Source organism: Physella acuta, unplaced genomic scaffold (assembly GCF_028476545.2).
Source record: "Physella acuta isolate Inbredline_101_S28 unplaced genomic scaffold, ASM2847654v3 ptg000351l, whole genome shotgun sequence".
NCBI lineage: Eukaryota > Metazoa > Mollusca > Gastropoda > Physidae > Physella > Physella acuta.
In genome coordinates, this window is record NW_026731870.1 from 375 (window position 1) to 23,593 (window position 23,219).

The window sequence follows — 23,219 nt, forward strand, 5'->3', positions numbered from 1 at the left end:
AGTTATATCCGGCATCAATTATTGTAGTTTGGTTATTTTTTAGAATCTATGTTGTTTTATTCTGAATAACCAATAAATTATTTTTTTTTCAAAGAACTTTGAAGCAGGTTAGTGAGATATTTATTAATAGCTAAACGGAAAGTTAGGATATTATTTTTAATGCCAAGACTTAAAGACGGCAGCCATTTTCATAATAAAAGTAGATCTATCAAGATTTATTTGTTGTAGGTTTTTTTTTTAATTTAATTGCAAGTTTGATCTACAATTTATGAGTATCTGTATGTTTTAAAAAACGGTTAACTAAACAGAAATAAAACAGTTTTTTACACTTCTGTTTTGGATGGGAGAAACAATCAAAGCTATCGATGATTTAGATCACTGTTACCATTGGAATGTTACTTTACGGAGAAATTGTGTCATTGTGTTAGTGTTGGACTCCAATCAGTTTCTTTCACAATTTTATTTAGTTCTATAACGCCTGAAACATGAAACTTTAAAACGTTTGTGTTGGGGTCTACTTTAGACATAATATTTTATCCATGTTGCCAGATTTTTAAGAATTTTTTTTTTACTGTGGATTGATTTTGATTCACAGTGTATAGCCTAGTGTTTAATTAATAGTCAGTATTATCGCCACCATTGTCGGGAGTTAAAGTATGCCTACTGTTAGCTTTGTTGTAAGTTTACTTTTATATAAACAATCTGCTGTTTAATAAAAAAATAACTTCTTGAGAATATTTCTACAAGGCAGGGGCGTAGCGAGGGGGGGGCGGGTGGTGCGGACCGCACCGGGTGACACCATTTAGGGGGGTGACACCAAGGCAAAAAATAGCAAAATATATAGAGAAAAACTCGAGGGGGGGGTGCAAATCGAAAACTTGAGGGGGGGGGTGCAAATCGAAAGTTTGAAGGGGGGGGGGTGCAAATCGAAAGTTTGAAAGTTTGTCCCTGGAAAGGGTCTCTATGCCTCTGGGGGGGGGGGGGGGGGTGACACCATTAAGTGCCGCACCGGGTGACACCCGACCTCGCTACGCCACTGCTACAAGGCAACAGGTAGGTGCAAGGCTACCTGCCAAAACTAGGGCCTAGCCAATGAGATTCGTTTATATTCATTATGCCTATATATAGAGCTGTCTCGTTTAGCATGGACTATTTCTTTGAAATAAAATTGCTGGGTCGTCTTCTACAGTCTAGATTTGGACTCGATCCATTTAAATTTTAAAGTGAATTCGATTTGAGTAAGTACAGGATTGTTAAGGATTTATCAATTTGTATTTGATGTGTTGTTTTTTTTTTATTGTAGGTAAGTAAATATAGGCCCAAAATTTACACAAAAGTGTTGACAAAGACTTTTTTTATTGAGTTAAGTCAAAGGTGTTATATACGCCCTTCTTATTTATAATATATTATAGGTCTAAATAATATAGAAATATGGTTCAGTTATTGTGAGTATTCAATGTGTAATACCCAAGTTTTATGGCGGACGATCTTTAGCTGTTAAAAAAAAAAAGTATTGTCATGGTTGATATGAAAGCTATTCAGATTTACGCTATGTAGCTCAACAGTTTCTATTTAGGCTGCTCAAAAAGACGTACGAAGTATCGTTTTAAATAGTTTTAGTGTTAGATACTGAGCATCCAACTTTTTTAGATATGCCAGTTTGGCTGAGATTCTTTTTGTATTTTAATGTTTTCCAAATCAAACCAATAAGGAAGCAGTTTTTTGTAGGGAAAGTTCAAATAAAATATTTCATTAATCTGTGCAGCATTCATTAATCTCACTAATAATAGATAGACGGCCACATCGCTAGGTTCATAATTTTTTAGTTTCCTTCGCCTACATTTCTTACTTTACATAAAAATGGATACCCCGTACCAGTTTATCTATCTGTTTTAACACAAACATGCCGTTTGAATTACAATGTGTGGGCATGAATTATAAATTCTCTGTGTTATTATATTTATAACCAGTTAGTAAGGGCGTCTTTAACTGACTACCGACCAAGGCCCAGTATCTTTTTCTATAGTCTATACTGACACTGCATCTCTATCACATTACTATTACCGATTACTGGTCCTGAATAACTAGAGTGATCTCCCTTTAGACATTTCCATCACCGGCATGTTTTGGGGTTAACCACTTTCACTGAAAGTTTTAAAAAAATCATCAAGTTATCTAAAGATCGTGAAAATCCACACCACCTAGAAACAGACTGGTATGCTTTAGTTAAGCTAGCATAGATACGTGTTTTCTTACCATGTTTTGGGTAAGCCTAAACTTGTTAATTTATAGCTATTGTCTTCAAGTGATTATCAGATTAGTAGAGATTATCAGTTGAACTTAACACTAACAGTAACAGAGTAGGCAAAAAGAAAATCGCTACAAAAGTCATAACATTGGCATTGGGTGTGTGTCGATGATTTATGGACTACCCGTGGGACCTAAACGTCTGTGTGTAGTGTTCATACACAGTGGTTAGGGATCTTATATGGTTTTGTTTTGTCTACTTATGAAACAAGCCCACATCTTTTTTTTTTTGAGTTTTTTTTTTCTTTGCATGGGGGGGGGGGGGGGGGGTGGGGGTATATAAACAGACTAACTTCTATTTGCAATGTAACTATTTTCTAAGCCCACCTACTCCCCCATTTAGCCTTGAGGGGAGCAAGAATGTTTCTTATCACTTTCCCCTCCCCCAGCTATGAAACAAAATTTGTTTCCTGACTGTTGGTCGTATTTTATCATTTAACACTTTTTATTTGATTTATTTTTCAAGTCTTAGTATTGATACACAATTTTAAATTTTAGCAGAACTTTTCCCAATTGTCAACAAGTTCTTGCAAGCTACAGCATTACGAGATGGATGATATTGATTTGGTGTGTCTCCCTCTTACGCTACGTGAATCTGCTGGTGATGATATAATTGAGGGTAAGATTTTAGCTTAAAAATAGAAAGCACATCTCTTTACAGTCATAAATATATTACATTTTAAAATGACCACTAGTAATTTTTGAGCTAGTAGATAAAGAATGTCTAACTGAACTGGTTGTATCATGTTTATTCAGTTATTATCAATTACTGAGTAAAAAAATAAAATATTTTTTAAAGGTAATTAGTTTTTTCGTTTGGCTAAAATAAAATTGTAAAACCAGTAATATAATCTCCTCATTTTTATTAGTGCAAGGGTTTAATACCAATTGTATCCACAATATATATATATATATATATATATATATATATATATATATATATATATATTTATATATATAGGGCTAAATGCTTTTAATATGTTTTATGTTGGCCTATATTATCCATTAAAAATTTTCCACAGATGATGATGAGCTTATTAGCTGTAATACTACTATGTCTACAATTCCAGCTAATTATAATATTAAATATTTTGATCATCGATTTAAGGAGGAAAGAATTTATTCCCTTCAAATTTTAAATAAGCACAATTTGGATTGGAAGATTCTGCAGAAAAAAATAATGTTTGCCGAAAGGGGTTACTTCTATGATGGTAAGTTTGTCCAACTGCCAAAACTAATGCAACAGTCCATCATGTATTATTATCAATAACACTCTTATTGAGCTTGTAAGTCTCAGTCTGTTTCACTTAAATTTTGAAATCACATTTACCAGGGATATTATAAATTTTAAACTAAATTAATTGCTGTGAACAAAAAAAATGGCGGCTATTTGTTTCAAGAATTTAAAATACCAAACGTACCCAAAATGCAACAATTATAAAAAATTTAATATAAATAGAATTGAATAAGTACTGCTTGGCTTAGGCTATTAATAATGTTATATCAGTAATGTAACTCTCTTCAACTTGTTACGGATTCAAATAAACAAAAATAAAATGTACGCTTCATTAAAAAAAATCAAAATTTAACAAAAGCTATACATTTTCTTTTCCCTTACCTCTATCTTGTAGTCTATCACTATCATTGTTAACAACTTTAAAATACTCAACAACATATTAAATTTTTACCGATTTGATAAAAATATTCACATTTGATTTGAAAAGCCTAGCTGGCAAAGTTGATCCACCATCTGCTATTCTCCATCTTCTATTAATTTGAATAATTTTGTCGTATTCTTTATTTTAGAATTCCTGCCAAATTATTTAACTTTATTCTGCTGCGGTGGCATGATCAAGATTAAAGACTTGAAAAGTAATTATGAAAGAAAGCAACTGGCAACGAATAATAGACAAAATCTTAACCACCATTATTCTGGCTGTCTATTTTATGAGCTATGTGCTAATAAAAATCAGGTAATTTAGCTTCATGGTAATTTCCTAACTTAACAGAATAATCTCTTTAGGGAAGTTAACATTTTCACACACTTATAAGAATCAATTTTGGTGTTTAACTTTTACTTGAAGTTATAAGCAGACCAACATTAAACTTTGAAGTTTGGTTATAGCAACAAAAGGCAGTATGGTTTAACACTCACTGCCAGAATTTATGCCAGCTACATCACTGGCGAATTGAAGTCAAACAACTGCTTTATGTTATTAGTTTTTTATTGAAAAATACAAGATTTGTATCTTGGTTCGGCTGCTTTACTTCTATATTTGTTTATTCAACATTATAAAGAAGATATAGTAAATATTTCTGTTTAAGCCTATAGAAGTCAAATGTTTGTAAAATATTGAAATACAATTGCACTAATACACTAATATTGGTTTTGTATAATTTACAGCTGTGTGAAGCCACTTTCCCAGGTAAAAAGTTCCATTTTATTATTCTATGTAGTAGGGTGAACAGTTCCCATTAGAAAAACTTCAGAATTTTTTTTTAACCATCCATCTTTAGAACAAAGGGACTCTTCCTTTTAAAAATAGACCTCCCTTGTAGTTTTAAATGTAAAATATATAATGTAAGCTTATATATCTTATACTGATATAAGTGAAGTTTCTGATAAAATATTGCCTATGAACTGAACACCCTACTACTTTAATATCCAATAACTGTATTTTTAAAAATTACAAAACCAATTGTTTTTATTTATTATACAATAGGTTTGAAATTTTGCTGGTAAATTTTTACTGCTTTGAATTCTTTTTTTTTTTTTGCAGTAAGGATGTGCGGGCTATGTCAAGTAAGCGAAGCATCTTTTTATACTGGTTGTTGCAAGAAAACAATGTTTGCCTGTGGTCATTGTTTATGGGAGGAGCTAATGTCAAAGTTTGACATCAATATCAACAAAGTGTGCAGAGCAATGGATGACTTCCCAAGACATCAAAAAGTAGAAAGTTGTAATTTAAAGGCTATTGGAAATTTACTCTGTCCATTTTGCTCCAAAACATTTTTATACAGCAGAGTCAACTAAAAAATCATTTTAAATGTACAGTAGGGGTAGAGGGCAGATTTTCTCAAATATTCAGTGCAGTTGTATTTGCTTAAAATGAACCACAAATTGATATTAAAAGAAATGCAGGGATGTTTGAGAAATTCTGCCCTCTTTAAAAAAAAAGTTTTTTTTTGTTTCTTTAAAGGATGGGTTTTGTTTTTCTACAGAAAAATCTATTTTATTATAGGAAATGTGCAACTTTTCTCTCTGGCCTATATATTTCAACCCATTGCTAGATGTTGTGCAAAAAGCACACTTAAAAAATTTTTTAAAATCCATCTATCTGTTCTAAAAGAAAGAGGTTTTTTCATTTTTAAAAAATTAGTTATTGAGAAATCTTCAAAAATATTAGGAAGGGATTTGTTTATTTTTTTCCGTATGATACCCGGAATTCTATTGAATACAGAGAATAGGTTCAATGCCATCCTGCCTGCATGTCGTAGGAGGCGACTAAATGGCAGGTTATGCAAGAGGGTTACAGGCTGAAACCCATGCATGTAAAACAAAATGCATCAATGACAACTTTATGTCAGTTGTAAAGGAGGCTGGGTATTGTTCAATGCCAGTGCCATAAAAACAGACACACTGCCCTGTCTGCTCTATTAATGGCCTGGTCAATGATAAAGGTTGTTTTTTTTTTATCTGCCTGTTAACAAGACGGCAGTCTACAAGCAGCAAATTGACACATTCAAATGGTTTTACTTTTTTTAAAAAAAACGTATATAAATATTTTTTACTTCTAGGTTAGCAATAACCTATATAAGAACAAAGTCAATAAAAATTTAAAATATTTATGTACGTTTATTTTCTACAAGTGAAACTACTTCATTGTGTTTTAGACTGCTCCCTGCTAAGTACTGTAACATCTTCTTTATCAGCCTAATGCTACAAATTGTAGGCTTTAAAATAAAATTGTAAAACTAACATCTTTAAGGCGGATATGTCTTTTCAAAGATTTCGTTAAAAGTTTATGGTGAAAGTTTTATCTATGAAAAACTCAAAATAGTTAGATCCCATTACAATTAAAGGGCCTATCGTTTTCAAATCTGGTATGTTTTTAATTTTTTTTTAAATAATTTTGAACCAGTGTTCTGTCAGCTTTTCATTCATAACACTTTTTATTACCAGTTTAAAACATACAATTTTAATAGACAAATTAACAATTTTGTATAGGCCTACTAGAAGTTGCAGCACTTGTATTCCATATTTTTAACTTAACCTTGAGCTTTACTTAAAGCTTCTATGATTATGTACATATTTTGATTCAATTTTATTTTTTCAATTATCTTTTTATTCAATTTTTATTTTATTTTTATTGATAAAAGCAAAGCATGACACTATTAGCTGAAATATGTTAATTTTAATTTTTAAAAGATCATGTTTTAATTAACAAGTCCTAAATGGTATTTTCTAGAGCTCTGACCAGAGTTTCTTTCAGGCATCTTTTCCAGTGGAACTACCTCCCCCTCTTTCCCTAAAGCACATCTACCATCCTTGGGGGGAAAAAAAACCCAGCCCCTCCCATTTTGTAAAAGATGATCAAATACTCAAGAAAGTATACAATTTTTACTAAAGCTTCTAAAAGTTATCTGAAGAAAGTATGCCTTGTATACTCTACATTGAATAGCTTCTACTTATTTTCTCACCCACTTTCATTTGATATATCTTTGGAAATAATTTACCCCATTATTTGATCTCAATGATACATTATTTCTGGGGGAGTAAATACAAATAGACTGTGCTTTTTATACATTTCATCTTCAATAGAACTGCTAGCTCTATTCTTCTGTCTTTCGTCTATCATTTTTTTCTTTTTGTCTCTCTTTACAAAGTATCAGAGTTTATATCTTTACTTAAATCAATTCTCTGAAATTGAATTCAGGTCATGTCATTCCAGCAGCTTTATATTCCCTTGCAAGTGATCTTCATATAGGGTTCCTGCTTCTTGTACTTCAAGTTTCTGTACCTTTAACTTTATCAAGAGCTGTTATTTTGGTTGATTAGCATCCTCAGGAATTTCATGAGCTCTTGTCATATTGTTCTATAGAGAATCACCTTCATAAATTCTGTCATATTGTTCTATAGAGAATCACCTTCATAAATTCTGTCATATTGTTCTATAGAGAATCACCTTCATAAATTCTGTCATATTGTTCTATAGAGAATCACCTTCATAAATTCTGTCAAATTGTTCTATAGAGAATCACCTTCATAAATTCTGTCATATTGTTCTATAGAGAATCACCTTCATAAATTCTGTCATATTGTTCTATAGAGAGTCACCTTCATAGAGTAATTATTTTCACTAAGTAATTCCCCAATTAGTTGATTAGCCTAATGTTTAATTAAAGCCTTCTGTAAACTTTTCTTGCTTCAGTTCTATCTGCCATGACAAAGACAAATATGATTATACCATTGCTTATATGTCTTTACTTTTTTATTACACTTGGATCTAGTATCCATTGTAAATAGCTTTTGGTGTGTTTTTTAATATTAGTTTTCTTTTATTTTTTTAAATTTTATTTTATCCAGATATTTTATTTATGTGGAGTTTACATTCCAAATCATGTTTTTGTAGAACCTAAAAAGACTAATTTAATTTAAAGATAATAATTGAGTTTAAAAGACTAAATTTATTTACAACAACTTTTTTCACATTTATGATTGGGGTTGTTCATAAATGACATCACACAATTTCTGTTGATTTGCTTGATGTCCACTTAAAAACACAGACACCCCTACCCAAACAATACAATAAATTCTCTTATTTCTATCTCTTCAACTAACAAAACAACATTCTAAAGACTTTTAAAACTTTTTCCAACATTTTTTAAGGAACACAAAACATGCTACATCATTCTTATTAAGAAAGACAAAATATACTACAACACACTTATTAAGAAACACAAAATATACTACATCACACTTATTAAGGAACACAAAATATACTACATCACACTTATTAAGGACACAAAACATGCTACATCACACTTATTAAGGAACACAAAATATACTACATCACACTTATTATGGAACACAAAACATGCTACATAAATTTTCTAAGGAATACAAAACATGCTACATCATCAGTTTTACCACCCCACCCACCTAACTTGTGTGATTCAAGTATGGACGGCCCCTTGAAAGTAACAGACAGTAGATATTAATGTAAAATTTTTATTTTAGTAGTAATTTGGAATTCTACAATATTAAAAAGCATTGTTTATACATTGTTTATACCATTTTACAATGTTTACTTTAGGTAAATTAAATTATTTAAAAGTATTTTGAGAAAGTTGATTAAAGTTAAAAAACAGTTAAAATGAAATGATGAAAAGGAATTTTATTTACAAAAATCTATATCTACATTGAAAGAATGTAACTTTTTTAATTCTATTTTTTTCATGTTGTTTTTATGCTTTTTTTTATCATTTAAAAACATTCCTGTTATTTTATTCCAAGCAAAGTTGTTTTTTTAAATGACATCTTAAATACATGTGTTTTTCAATTATAAATTGTAAGGAATTGTGAAATGCTTAGCACAACCAGATTTTTAAAAAAAAAAGTTTGTTTTTTAAATTAAAAAAAAGCATTTTTAGATTATTTTTGTACACAAAAAAAAAATGTGTCTACCATCCTTTAATTCAAAGAAAGAGCACAGAAAATGAAATGTTGCTTAAATTATTTTTAATGAAATAAAACAGGAATATAAAATATGGCTTTTCTTTATTGTTTTTTTTACCAAAAATATGTTTGTGCATAACAGTATCATTACATCTTACAGCTACATGAGTGTTTGCAATGTCTTTTATATCTGTCGTTACCAAGAAATTTCTCGCATTAGATCTCAGTTAAGTTTTAACGCCTGGACAGATGTAGTTGAATCTCCCAACTAGAGGGGTGGGGGGGGGGGGTGCGGACCGCACCGGGTGACACCATTTAGGGGGTGACACCAAGGCAAAAAATAGCGAAATATATAGAGGAAAATGATAATTCCACTTAATTAAGTGATTAATTCGAGTGTTAAATAGTCTTTTAAGGGGTGGAAATCGAAAGTTTGGGGGGGGGGGGGGCCGGGTTGCAAATCGAAAATTGAAAGTTTGTCCCCGGGAAGAGTCGCTACGCCTCTGGGGGGGTGACACCATTAAGTGGCGCACCGGGTGACACCCGACCTCGCTACGCCACTGCTCCCAACCCCACGTCCCTGTCGTGGGAGGTCGTAACAGAGGAAGTATGAGATAGCTGGGGAGGGGTGGAGTATGGAGATAATTTTAACCATACAGTAACCACGATAGCCACCCAGGATCTCTCCTGACAGACCTGGATAGGGGGGGGTGTCTGTTGAAGCTGCCTGGGATAATCAACCACAAAGTTCCGCATTAAAACGAATGATTCATTGGGCAGATGAAGTTAGGCTCATATTATAATCAACTTGCCGTGGTTTTAAATTACTAAATAAACCAGAGGTACACTCTCTATACCAGGGGTTCCCAACCCCGTGCCCGCGGGCGCCATGGCGCCCGCCGAACGATTCGTATGTGCCCGCCTCTCACTATTCGATAGAAACAGAATTTTTTTCATAAACATTATTGAAAGGTTGAAGGGGATGGAAATCGAAAGTTTGAGGGGGGGGGGGGGGTGCAAATCGAAAGTTTGAGGGGGGGGGGGTGCAAATCGAAAGTTTTGTCCCCGGGTGACTGGAAGGGTCGCTACGCCTCTGGAAGGAGTTGGTCGATTTAAAATAGGTGGTGCCCGAATGTGCTCTAGAGTAAAAAAAGGTTGGGAACCCCTGCTCTATACAAAAGATCGAATTCATGAAAATGCCCCCTTGGAAAGCAACATCATATCGACCATCTAAATTCCAGCCAATAGAAATACTCAACACGGTGAAGACAAATACGAGACAATAATGTTGCATATACTCTCTGAAGATCTCTTATAACTGGCTAGTTTAATGGGTTATCGTCTAGGTTCTATTACTCACCAGTGACCCACTACACATGAAATGACATCCTCAATGTGTATAGCCTGAGGTGACCCTAGATTCGATGCTTCCTTTACTTAAAATCAACTCAAGGTCAACAGATAGAAGCCTCTATTCCCTCTATTCCCTCTATTTCTCCTGTGTGGTATTGCTGTCTGTACTGAGTGCTATTGCTGTGGCAGTGGCGTAGCTAGGTCGGGTGTCAACCGGTGCGGGACCTTATGATGTCATCCCTCCCCCCCCCCCCCCCACACACACAAGTATACACCTTTCTTTTTTCTGTAAATTTTGCAGTTGGTGTCACATGTCATTACCCCCCCCCCCCCACCCCCGTAATAGCTTCAATTTGTTCACAGCTAGATATAGCATTGGTTTCTCTATAGTTTGAATGTTTACGTCATGGTGTCACCCCCCCCCCCCCCCCCCATCCTTGTCGGGATCGTCATTATGTACTTAAAATATTTGTTTACTCTAATTAACCATTTGTTGAACTGGCAAAAAAACATATATATTCTATATATCTTCAATTTTTTTGTCTTGGTGTCACCCCCTAAATGGTGTCACCCGGTGCGTTCCGCACGCCCGCACCCGCCTCACGACGCCTCTGTGCTGTGGGTATTCAGTCCTTCGATTGTAGGTACTCAATGTTAATGTTGTATTACTTTATGTTATTGCGGTGGGACTCAGTGTTACTGTTGTGGGTTTTCAGTTCTACAGTTGTGGGTATAATTCAATGCTACTGCCTTGAGTATTCAGAGCTACTGTCTTGGGCACTCAATGCTACTAATGTGGGTACATAATACTACTGTATTGTGCCAATACGTACAGTGCAATGTACAAGATGTAAGCTATCTAGTGACTTTTCCATCAAACACACTCTATGATGTAACGTCATGCTCTTGATAACATTACTTAGAAATCACAGCCAACTATCGAGATTTCATGTGACTATGCAGTTTCTGATGTGCTGTCTACCTTATCTTTTCTTTGTAAAAATTTAAACTTTATAGCTCAGTGTTACAACTCCTTCTCGCCCCTCTTCATCAAACATTCAGTGTGATGTCACTCACTATTCCCAGCCCTATTAAGCGAATATCTGATTAGATTAAGTCATTAAAAAATGTCTTTCCTCTCTGAAAAATTCACAAGAGTAATAGAGGACACAACAATGATGTAAATAAGTTTGTTACACTAGAATGCTAGTATGTTTCAATATATAAATTAAAATAACAAAAGGAAACAAAATTTTGTTGACAGATACAAAAACTGATATGTTGTGTATATGGAGTGTCTCATGGCTGCCTTACTGGGAGGAGGGGAGGGGGTGTGGACCCTACAATGACGGTGAGCAAAGAGAACCCCCTCCCCCTTCTCTCCATGTATCTAGGCGCAGGTCTGTGTGTTAGGTGACACATCGACGTGAGCAGGTCATGCCACGTGACAAACGTCGCGAATATAGTATAGACGATCACTGGTCATTCTGGGGCGGGGGGGGGGGGAAGATTACCTAGCGGAAACGTAAAGGTAGAGTAGTCATGCCAGTAAAGGCATATATCTATATCTATTTCAGCTATATATATATATATATATATATATATATATATATATATATATATATATATATATATATATATATATATAACATATACATTAGTAGGGGACGGTTGTTGTATAAGCCAAACACTGAAACAGCTTAATGCAGTAGCTAACAGCACAACAACCCCCACCCACCCCACCACCCCCTTTCTCCTTTTAAAAGAGAAAGATAAAATCGTCTAAATTTAGATCAATAATTTCCCAGCTTTAAATGACCTAGGTATTTGATCGCGTTGTCGTTACTTTTACATACAAAAACCTCAAGGTACCCACCCAGCTGTGTGACGTTAATTATCGACCCCCCCTCTCCCCCCCTCCCCCCCCCCCCCCCCACACCCACACCACCACCACCTCACCACGGGAGCAGGTTCAGCAATCATTACAAATTACAAGGCTCGTCTAAATACCACCAGCTGTTACTATAATTAGTGACTCATTGTTTTCAGCCAGTGCTGTTTTTCTGACATTAGTGAGCATCTAATTAGAAACTTATCTTATTCTTATCGCAATGTTAAGTGATGTTTCGGCGTTACCCACATCTAGAGATATAGGCCTATAAAGAGATATCTAACTGGAATAAGCCATTGATGTTTTAACAATATATTTACAACTTAATCTACTCAGTCTAGAGCAGTAGTTCTTATCATGGGTTCGATCAAAACCAGGGGTTCGACGAGTCAGTATGAGGGGTTCGGTGAGTCAGTATAAGGGGTTCGTCAAAGGCCAAGACCCACGCCCAAGTCATGTGATACACGATCGAATTTGATCAGTGTTGTCTGTTTTGTTTATTAAGAAGGGTTTGGTGAATTAGCATATGAAAATGGTGGGGTTCGGTACCTCCATAAATGATTAAGAGCCACTGATCTAGAGTCGAAGCTAACAGCAGACAAACAAAGCCCTGTACTGAATCGCAACTGTTTTGTATTGTAAATTGAAATTAGCAAGACTTTCAAGGGTCGGCTTGCGTTATAAACTGTGTGATCGTAGTAATTAAAAAGCGATCCAAGATCAGGCACATATAACCAGATGCGCAGCGACCCCTCCCGGCGCCCGGGGACAAACTTTCAATTTGACGCCCCCCCCCCCAATGTATTTTTTTATATTTATAATTCAAAATAGCAGCTAAAATGGGCTTATTTTGACGCCCCTGGGGTCGGCGCCCGGGGACATATGTACCCCCTCCCCCCGTCCTCGTCGCTACGCTTCTGCATATACCATTAACATCGGACATAATGACACACCTGGCCCCATATAACGTTACAAAATATGTCAATGCACATTCATTCACAAACCATGGTCAAATGTGTAAGCAGGGACAGATTTTGCAGTAGGCCTATACATCAATGGACGTGGAGGGCTCTTGATAAAGTCACACAGCTCAATGCAGTAAGCACACCCCCCCCCCCCTCCCCTTCCCACTTTTAGACGCGAATTAGATAAAACCGTCTAAAAATAGCTCAGTAATTTCCCATGCTAAAAATTGCCTAAAAATCTCGCTGTCGTTACTTAACTACAAAAATCATAAGGCACACAAACCATGATCCAATGTGTACCGTAAGTATCTGTTTTAAAAATAACTCTACAATGTTCAAGATAATTTGTCTAAGGCTGTTTTTTTTTAATTTAGCAAAGCTCTACAACCTTACCCTATATAAAACAACCCTACCCTGTATAATACAACTCTACCCTATATAGGAAAGTCTAATATAATTACAAACAATCGCTATTGCTTTCGTGCTAGATCACAAAGATTTCTTATTTGATGAGACATTTCTTTTCTCAGCGTAAGGGCGTCACTACGTTGGATGACAACAGGTACCGGTAACCCAGGATGTCACCCACCCCCTCCTCCAACCCGCCGTCAACGATGCACTGAAACAATAGGCTATTTGATGTCACCCCCTCCATTGCTCCAATATGGCGTCACCGTGTGCCTAATGATGTTTATAATTTTACAAGTTATTAAACAAACGAGAAAAAAAAAAAGACTTTCTCAATAAAACTCGTTTTTTTTTTTATTTAGGTGTCACCCCCTTTGAATAGTGTCACTTTCGGGTCAGCAGCCTAACTCCCCGTCCTTGCTCTACCTCTAGACCACTCCCCAATTGTAGTTTGAATATTATAACGAACTTTCCTGGTGTCACGTGAAAATATAATCAACACGTCGATGAGGTAGTTCAGCTCATTGGTAGCCTATACACGCATGACGTAATGCAACGGAAACCGTAAACAAAACGGGTATTCCCCTAAACACCTCATCAGCAAACAAACACCAACACGGTTCCTTCGCCCAACGTTCAACCGGCCAGTCACCCAGACCACATCTAGACCACATCCAGACCACATCCAGACCACATCCAGAACATGAGCCAACACATTAAACACTAGATCCCAATCATTTCTTCTTGTGTATGTTTTAGAGAACTGTTTTTCACATTTTACACACAGGCAATCTATTTACTTTCACTTTCAGTTTATATAAATTCTACGGTCTAATTTATTTTTATATTTCCATGAATTGTTTTCAACAGACCCTAGCACAGAGCCTGTTCCTTCTAGTGTGTGTACACAACAAGTTAGTGTGTTCAGTGGTAAAACTTGATCAGGACTTTGTTTTCGATGGATCAGTAATATTAATAAATGGACAGACACTGTGTAATTCGAACAGTAAAATAAATAGTGTGTAATTTATAAAACGCTGACAACTTCTTGTGAAAATGTAATGCGTGTATATGCATGGAGTACAAATAAAAGTCACAGAATAAAGCTACACTAATTGTACTAGATTTCTAGTACCAAATAATCAATTTGTTTTTCGATTATGGTTATGTTGAGTATGAGTGTTAAGAAATAAGAGGAAGAACTCAACAAAGTTTTTATTTCGTCCATATTTTCGGAAAAACGGACTGTCATACAGCGCCTCACTTCAAAGAAGTTTTTCGTCCGTCAGGTATGTACCTATTTTCTTTAGTCTTTCATCGTATTGCTCGCCATGTTTCGTAACTTTAGCCGAATTTGGCAAGGTGTTGTTGGGGTTCGATAAGGGTTCCTCCACTGTTTGGGGCAGAGTTTGGGGTTTCAACCTGTAGGCCTATTTAGTTAAGAATCCGGATAATGGTTATAGTTCTAATTAATCAATGTTATCAAATTATTTTAAATCAATTCAATCCTAACGATTGTGGCCCGTTAGAAAAAATGCTCACGAATGTCTCTATGGTTTTGGGGGGAGCAGGATGTTGTAATGACCTTCAGGCTTTTAACTTCTATGTCCCGGTGCCCTGTGGTTTTGTCACGTGAACCAATCAGCGTGCACTGCTATTTATATCTCTAATGGCCGCCGTGCCCTGTTGGGTAACGAGAAAAGCGATACGCTTTAGGCTATTGTTTTTATCTATTGAAACGTTCGCTGTTACTCAGTGCGGAAAATTTAGCCAGTGATATGATTCATTTGTTGTTGTTGTTTTTTATTAACCTCTTAAAGTACTTCTCTGTATATATTAGTCCAGGCTGCAAAAAAAAAAAAAAAAAAAAAAAAAAAAAAAAAAAAAAAAAAGAATATAGCGAACATTTGTTTTACTTTCGATGTAGAAAACTGATGTGGTAAAATGCATTGGCGTCACTAGGTTAAGCGACACCCGGTGACGTTACCAAGGTGTCACCCCACCCCCTCCACCAACCACTATACAGCCTGTATGATAAACTCAAACTATAAGGAATTCGGTGTCACCCCCATCCCGAATGTTATTACCCTGTGCCTAATTATGTGTTTAAGTTTGAATAGTTGTTAATTTAACTAGAAGAAACAAACAGACGTCCTCGTTTAAATGTGATGTATTCAGTTTTGGTATCACTTCGTTAGACGATGTCACCACGATGGATGGTGTCACTTCGTTAGACGATGTCACCACTAGGGATGGTGTCACTCCGTTAGACGACGTCACCACGATGGATGGTGTCACCCGATGTGATTCACACTAACCAACCCCCCCCCCCCTCCCGCCTTGTGACGCCACTGGTGAAATGTTATCCTACTGGTGATTAATTGATATGCAGTGGACAACAGTGGCGTAGGCAAGGGGGGGGGGGGGTTATAACCCCTCACATGGACTCACACCCCTATATATATATATATATATATATATATATATATATATATATATATATATATATATATATATATATGATTTTATACATATGAAAAATATTTGAACCCCTCCCATGACCAACTCCTGGCTACGCCACTGGTGGACAATATCGATTCTAATTGTGTTAGACCACTGAAATCAAGGTATGACTGTAGGGGGATCTAGTCTTTGAGCTGATGTTTTTTTAAGGGGTGGGAGGAAGCTAGAAGTGAATACGCATATATCGAGTGAAGGGCTAGCAGAGGCGTAGCAAGGGAAGGACGGGTGTGGCGGCCGCCTTGGGCGCCGACGCTAGTGGGTGCAAAAAGAGTTGTTTTTTTTTAAAAAAAAAAAGCTCATTTTGATCTAATTAATTACTTAATTATAAACAGCCGAGATTCAGAAAATATACTGCTACACGGCCTTAGACACTGAGCTGTTGACTTCATCGCTTGTATAACCACAACAAAAAAGTTAGTGACCGGTAAAAATCATTAGGGTGTGGGGGTACGGGGGGGGGCGAAACTGAATGTTCCCCACAGGTGACGTAATCGGTCGCAACGCCTCTCATGTCTAGGTCTCCATGAAACAAAGCATTTCTTTTGTATTTTATAGAGGAAAAAAAATCATGACATTTTAAATTTCTGTTTGCTTTATGGTTGATGGGGTGGGGAAAGGGGGTGGGGGAGCTGATTCTACGTATCAAAATTTACAATTAATGTGATGATTCACACTCGACAGGTTTTAAAAGACAAAATGGCTGCGGCCCGCACGTTCAAAAAAATAGTGCACCCACACTTCAGCGCAGTTGAAAACCGATTCGAGTCTTTCAGAAACTCGGCACATTTCAGTCCGTCGGAAACAGAATTGTTCCATCGACTAGCCTCTGAAGGATTTCACCTGAAAAGTAAGTTAAGGATTTTGTCCACATAAGCCCCGCCCAAATGTTAACCCCCGCCATCCAAAATAAAATTATTTTAAAAAAAAGGATATGAAACTTAGACTTTTAGTTTTTAACTCTAATCCAACCCTAACCCTAGCTGTACAAAAAAATTAATACCGAAAATTTCAGTTGACAAAGTTTCAGAACTTGGTATAAGAAAGGTTGTTGTTTTTTTCTAAATCAATAAACTTTTATCTGTATTATTCTGTTGTGTAAGTATTTTAATAACAAACACATGACCATTGTTATCATTGCCCCAAAAAAAAACCAAGATACCTTTTAAAAAACATGAAGCGGCACACACGCGACAATGAAGCAAATATGACAAGCTCTGTGTGTATCTAGGCCTACCTATATCAATATTTGTATTACCAAAACATGTCTTCGGACCCCGCTAAGATACAGTCTTCTCAACCGCTATTCTTCTTTATCTTGTACAAGTTCAACGTTGCTATTGGTGCTGCTAAGTTTCTTTTAAACTTTTTTTGTTCATGTTATTTTATTTTTAATTTAAATTAAAAATAGTTAGAAGACAACTTTTAAGATATGGATGAGGGAAGGGGGAGGGCGGAAGTATGAAGGCCTTAATGTCGTACACATTCATGGTTTCTTCCAGGCACCTCTTCGCCCCCCCCCCCCCCCCCTAAGAAAGTCTACCCCCTCCCCTGAACGAAATGGAATTTATATAGAAAACATATACTTTTACAAGTGTCCGCCCCCCCCCCGAAAATATCAAGTGCCCCCCCCCCCCCCCGCCCGAAGAAAAAAGTCTGGAAGAAACACTGGACACATTCAGGTATACCGTATAGCAAGTAAGAGCGTCCTGTCGTTCAATGAAAGGGGAGATAAATACGGTGGTTTCTCTGCTGTATTGTTCACACAACATCAAAAATAAAAAACTTTCTCCCTAGGAAATTACGTCGACGACGATGCTATCTGCTGTTTTGCGTGTGGGACAGAAATCAGCTTGCCGCCCACGCTTTCCTTGTATAGGTGTTCGGAAGCACGAATTCAACACCGTCAGTGTCCGTTCGCCTACATTTTTTCACAGGTAACTCAGTTATATCCATTTACCTTTTGTTATAGATTTAGTGCGAATATAAAAACGTGAGGAGAGTATGAGATTATTCAACTCATTACATCTTGTAATGGGTGTTATACAGAAATATCATACAACATAAATTGGGATTTTTTTTAAATCTTAAAAAAATGGATTGAATCACCACTCTTCTAGGAGAGACAACTCCAAAATCAAACAACTGCTGCCTTGTAGTTTGTTCTTGGTTGGACCAGAGGCGTAGCGACCCTTCCCGGCGCACAAACCTTTCGATATGCACCCCCCCCCCCCCACCTCAAGATTTCGATTTGCACCCCCCTCATACTTTCGATTAGCACCCCCATCAACCTTTCATTTTATTTTTCCAACCCATTTTGGCGCCCCCTAAGGTCGGCGCCCGGGGACATATGTCCCCCCCGACCCCCACCCCCCCCCCCCCCCCTCGTACGCTACTGGGTTGGACAAAGGCTATGGAAGCAAATCCAAAAAAAAGCAGGCTGAAATCGGAGTCAATGGCCTCAATGGCGCATAACCAGTTGACACGGAATCCTTAATTGTGATGGAAGCATGGTCGAGTCGGCAAAGCTCATGGTTGATAAATCTGAAAAAAGTCTCGAGTTCAAACCCTCTGGCAGATAAGGCACGATCCCTCCCAACACTAAAAATTAAGAACGAAGAAGAAGAAGACCGCTGTGGGTATCTAGGAACTGTAATAAAGATCGGTTGATGTGAATCAATCATTTCATTCAGCTTAGTGTTCCAGTGATCGAATGTCTAGTCGAACCATCAAACACTATCTTGTGGTGAGATACATCAGACAGTATTGATCAGCTCCAGTGGCGTCCCCGGTGCGACACTTAATGGTGTCACCCCCCCCCTCCCCCCCCCCCCCAGAGGCGTAGGAACCCTTCCCGGGGACAAATTTTCGATTTGCACCCCCCCCCTCAAACTTTCGATTTGCACCCCCCATCTCAAACTTTCGATGATTTGCACCCTCCCTCAAACTTTCGATTTGCACCCCCCCCCCTCAAACTTTCGATTTGCACCCCACCCCACCCCCTCAAATGTATTCTCTATACATTTTGCTATTTTTTTGCCTTGGTGTCACCCCCCTAAAAGGTGTCACACGGTGCGGTCCGCACCCCCCGCCCCCCCCCCCCTCGCTACGCCTCTGATCAGCTCCATATTTTTTTTTAAATTAATTGTTGTAGAAAATTTTGATCAGCTGACTTAACTATTATACACAAAATTAGAAGAGCAAGACGATGATTAGTCTCAAATTCTGACTTGTTATCTAAACGAAATTAAAACAATGAGTCTCAAATTCTAATCATCTAAAAAATGTATTTCCCTTAAAATATTATTTCGAAACTACAATGTTTTTACCATTTCCGTTAATACATTTCAAAACATAAAAAACAATGAAACAGCACTAACAATTAAAACGCTGAGAAGGGAGAAAGAAAACATCATCAAAGCAAGAGTTAGACTGGAATTCCCTGGGTAAAAGAAAAGTAGGCTGACCGAATTAACCCTGGGAAATGACAGTAGAAGCAGAAGCAAGGGCTTCTGGGCTTACGTGGGCTCAGACAACAGAGTTCGATGGGAGAGTGTATCTGCAGCCATTTGCTCGTCATCAGAGTTTCTTCCGGGCATCTCTTCGGTGGGGCTTCGCCCCCACCCCCCACCCCCACCCCCCACCCCCCGAAAAAATTCTACCGACCCCCCCCCCCCCCCCGTACAAAATGAAATTTATATAATTTATATAGAAAATATATACTTTAACAGTGTCCGCCCCCCCCCCCCCGAAGAAAGTCTACCGCACCCCCCCCCTAAAATTTCAAGTGCCTTCCCCCCCCCCGGATAAAAAAAAGTCTGGAAGAAACACTGCTCCTCATAGGCATCAATGGGATAAGTCAGGTCATTGTGAATAGAAAAAAAAATTTAATCTAAGTCAGATCCAATCGACTATATCATATAACAAAATATAACAAAATGTTAGGCCTAAACAACCCCCTATGTCATTTAGACATAACATTTTTATGATAACAATATCTATTGTGGATTGAACAGAAATTATAACAAATCGTCTAGTTTATCTACAGTAGTACATTCGTCTAGAATTGTTTTATTTTGGTGTTTTACATTTGAAGTAACAAAACTACATTCATTTAGTATTGTAACCAGATGCTGGATTGATTAAATTTACAAACTTACCATCGCAATAATTAAATGACTATCTCCTAAAATGTGTCGTTCTAAAAACAAAAATTAAACATTAAAAATTAAAAACTCCATGGTACAAAAAATGGAAAGAAGCGGAATCATGGTATTGATTGAATTATGCCGTTTATGTGCTCCTTAATTATGCAGCTAACCCGAAAGTCTCGCGTTTGAATCCGGGTTCAATTAAGTACAATGTCCCTGAGTCCACCCAGCTTTGATGGGTACCTAACTCACGTTAGGGAAAGCAAAGGCGGCTGGGCATAGTGCTGACCACACTATCCCTTTATATGCCGAGGTTCCTGAAAAAAATGAACTCTACTTCATCTGCCCCATGTGTCTTGGGCACGAACGGAGAAAAAGGATCATGATGTACTTCTTGATATGACTAAAAATTGTTACATTTATAAAAATTGATTGCCATTTGTATCCTTGTTTTCAGAATGTAGATCAAGAACACACACCAACCGCAAGTAATTTAACTCATTATAAAATATATTTTTTTTTATGTTTTGAGTACACTACAAATGTTTCAATGGAAATGCTTAATAACTAAACACAACAAGTATTGTTACCGCAATTGAATATTTTTCTCCGGAACGAACACGCTTGGGCCGTGAAGTGCTGCCTACCACACAATACCATTCAAATGACGCGAACTCAAGTGTCATTGAATACATCTTCTCGTGTGGAGGTTGAATGGGTTTTCATTTTTTTCATGCATCAGTCATGCGTTAAATTTTGAGAAATTTTTAACGGTATTTTTATTTTGGCCAAGCTATCTTTGGGGGTTTTAGCACGTTTGTCCAATGAACTGGATCGAAGCTGCAGTTTTAGCTCAAACATTTTAACAACACGGAGTTTAAAGATTACAACGAATATTCAGATCTATATTTTCTTTTTAAGATACTTCCTTACACTAAGAATTAGAATCTTTTTAACGTTTTCTATCTCTGTCAGGATAAAATAAAGTAGATTTGGTCTGGTTCTATGGCCAGGACGAAATGGAATATCAAATGGGTTTTTTTTTTTTTTTGTTTTTTTTTTCGTGTAGGCTCTAAAAACAAGAGAGAACGTAATAAAAATTAGGTCGCATTACGGAGATCACAAATTTTAAATAAACCGGGAGTGATCTCCCCTAAACTTTCTCGAATATTCTTATATAAAATAACAGGGGATGGGAACTCGGGCTATAGGCATGATTTTTAATCCATTTTAAATACTTAAAGTTTTAAAAATAGAATAAAATCTCGTAGACACATTAATTGCACACCAAGTTAACGCAGAATAAAAAAGTGCATAATAGTGCGCAATATTATTAGTACTTTAAAAATTTACATTAGTTTTTTGAGAAATCGGAAGTAGCGTAAATTACTACTTCCGGTCAACGGAAATTACTCAAAATTTGACAGAAGGTAGAGAATGAGATCTTTTACTTACATGTGAAATTTCATTTATCTATCTGAAGTAGTACTCAAGTTATAGGCTTTTGAAAAATTCAAAGTAGGAAAAGTACCACTTCCGGTTATCGGAAATCGCTCAAAAGTTGATACGGATCTACGATTTTGATAAAATACTTATATATGAAATTTCATCAACCTAGCTGTAACGGTACTCAAGTTATCGTGTTTACACACGGACACACACACACACACACACAGACAGACAGACACACAGACATACGGACAAGATTGCAAAATTATGTTTTTCCGTATCAGTGAGGTGTAAAACGTCGAGATTTGTAAAAATCTCGATTTTTTTTGCACGATTACAAGACTTTCTCTATACTTCGTATATACGAGAAAGTAAAAAAAATGCACGAAGGACAAAATTATGAAAATGGCAGGGTAAAAAGTTAATACGTCTGACGGGTATTTTTACATTTTAACTAAGTGTGCGAAAATTGCTGATCCGAGTCGGAATTCTAGCTTGTTTTGTTTTCGCATAGCATCTCCAATAAAACGTTTAATTATTTTTAATTGCTAACGTAGGCCCGCCTTTTATAAATATTTTAGGCTTAATTAAATAATTCAAACTGAAACCTGTTCCCAATAAACAAAAAAGCAATATGTTTAAATAAACAATGCATTTTTTTATTTATTTCAATTCTATAAAGTTATTATAATATTTATTAAACCCGGCACATCGAGTTTTTAAAAATTGATTTAACCACTTACCCGAAATAGTTTTTTAAATCCACGTACCGTATACCCACGCCTGTGTGAACATAGTTATGTCTTTGTGTTCCACAGACTGTGGTAGTCAAATAATACAGATTCAACTCGAATGCTGCCCAAACCACCAACACTTCCGAATGTGTGATAAGCTTTTCTTTGAGGCTATCACAGATATAACTCACAACGTTCACGGTGATTTCATACAAGTCCACCGAAAATTCCCCCACAGTGAAGAAACTCTGCAGTGCTTGTCTTGTGGGAAGGACATTTGCTTTAAAATTACTCACCTGTAGATAATTCACTATAGTGGGCCTACTGTATTCTCGTTAATTTGTGAGCTTTGGCGTTCATTTTTTATGACCCAAAGCTCATTTTTTTTTACGAGAATTGTATATTATTTGGCATTCTTTGCCAACTTGTAATTCTATGCAGATTGTTAATGTTTCTATATTTTGGGGAAACAACAGTCGCGATAGAGGGAGGTGTGAGATGTGCCCTCCCTTTATAACCTGGCATGGTACGTGGTCACGTGCCATTGGTGACCATGTCAGGCTAAAAACGAAAACACGAAAATGAAGCGAATCGTCAAGTGAATGCGCGCGACACTGTCAGGGGGTGTAGGTTTAGGGTTTCAGATTTTAAAATTTATTTAGTGAAATACAACGTTACGCCAAGGGTCAAAGATATGTCGGTATATAGAAATAAGGTTGGTAGAGATGAAATCACACAAAATAATTATTACAAATGAAATGT

General features: G+C 36.6%; 2 protein-coding genes across 3 annotated transcripts in view; both read left to right on the forward strand.

Moving 5' to 3' along the window:
• Positions 1 to 205: 205 nt before the first annotated feature.
• Positions 206 to 9,080, forward strand: LOC131941168 (uncharacterized). The gene is made up of 6 exons (XM_059300177.1): positions 206 to 224; positions 2,806 to 2,926; positions 3,330 to 3,518; positions 4,114 to 4,280; positions 4,712 to 4,733; positions 5,088 to 9,080. The coding sequence occupies exons 2-6, from the start codon at positions 2,857 to 2,859 to the stop codon at positions 5,339 to 5,341; spliced, it is 702 nt and encodes a 233-aa protein (XP_059156160.1). The 5' UTR covers positions 206 to 224; positions 2,806 to 2,856; the 3' UTR covers positions 5,342 to 9,080.
• A 5,217-nt stretch (positions 9,081 to 14,297) lies between these two features.
• The window catches only part of LOC131941173 (uncharacterized), a 30,762-nt gene continuing 21,840 nt past the window's right edge, over positions 14,298 to 23,219 (forward strand). Inside the window, exons 1-4 of one of the 2 annotated variants that reach the window (XM_059300184.1) lie at positions 14,298 to 14,892; positions 16,808 to 16,973; positions 17,921 to 18,060; positions 20,732 to 20,762. The gene's annotated coding sequence lies outside the window, so the exon portion shown is untranslated. The remainder of the gene's footprint in view (positions 14,893 to 16,807; positions 16,974 to 17,920; positions 18,061 to 20,731; positions 20,763 to 23,219) is intronic. The other variant, XM_059300187.1, reaches the window with a different exon arrangement.

Excerpts from the sequence above, each read along its gene's own strand:
- LOC131941168 (XM_059300177.1), top strand. The coding sequence starts at position 2,857 with ATGGATGATATTGATTTGGTGTGTCTCCCTCTTACGCTACGTGAATCT. Across the intron at positions 2,927-3,329 it reads TGGTGATGATATAATTGAGG|ATGATGATGAGCTTATTAGC; the intron begins GTAAGATTTTAG and ends AATTTTCCACAG. Across the intron at positions 3,519-4,113 it reads AAGGGGTTACTTCTATGATG|AATTCCTGCCAAATTATTTA; the intron begins GTAAGTTTGTCC and ends TCTTTATTTTAG.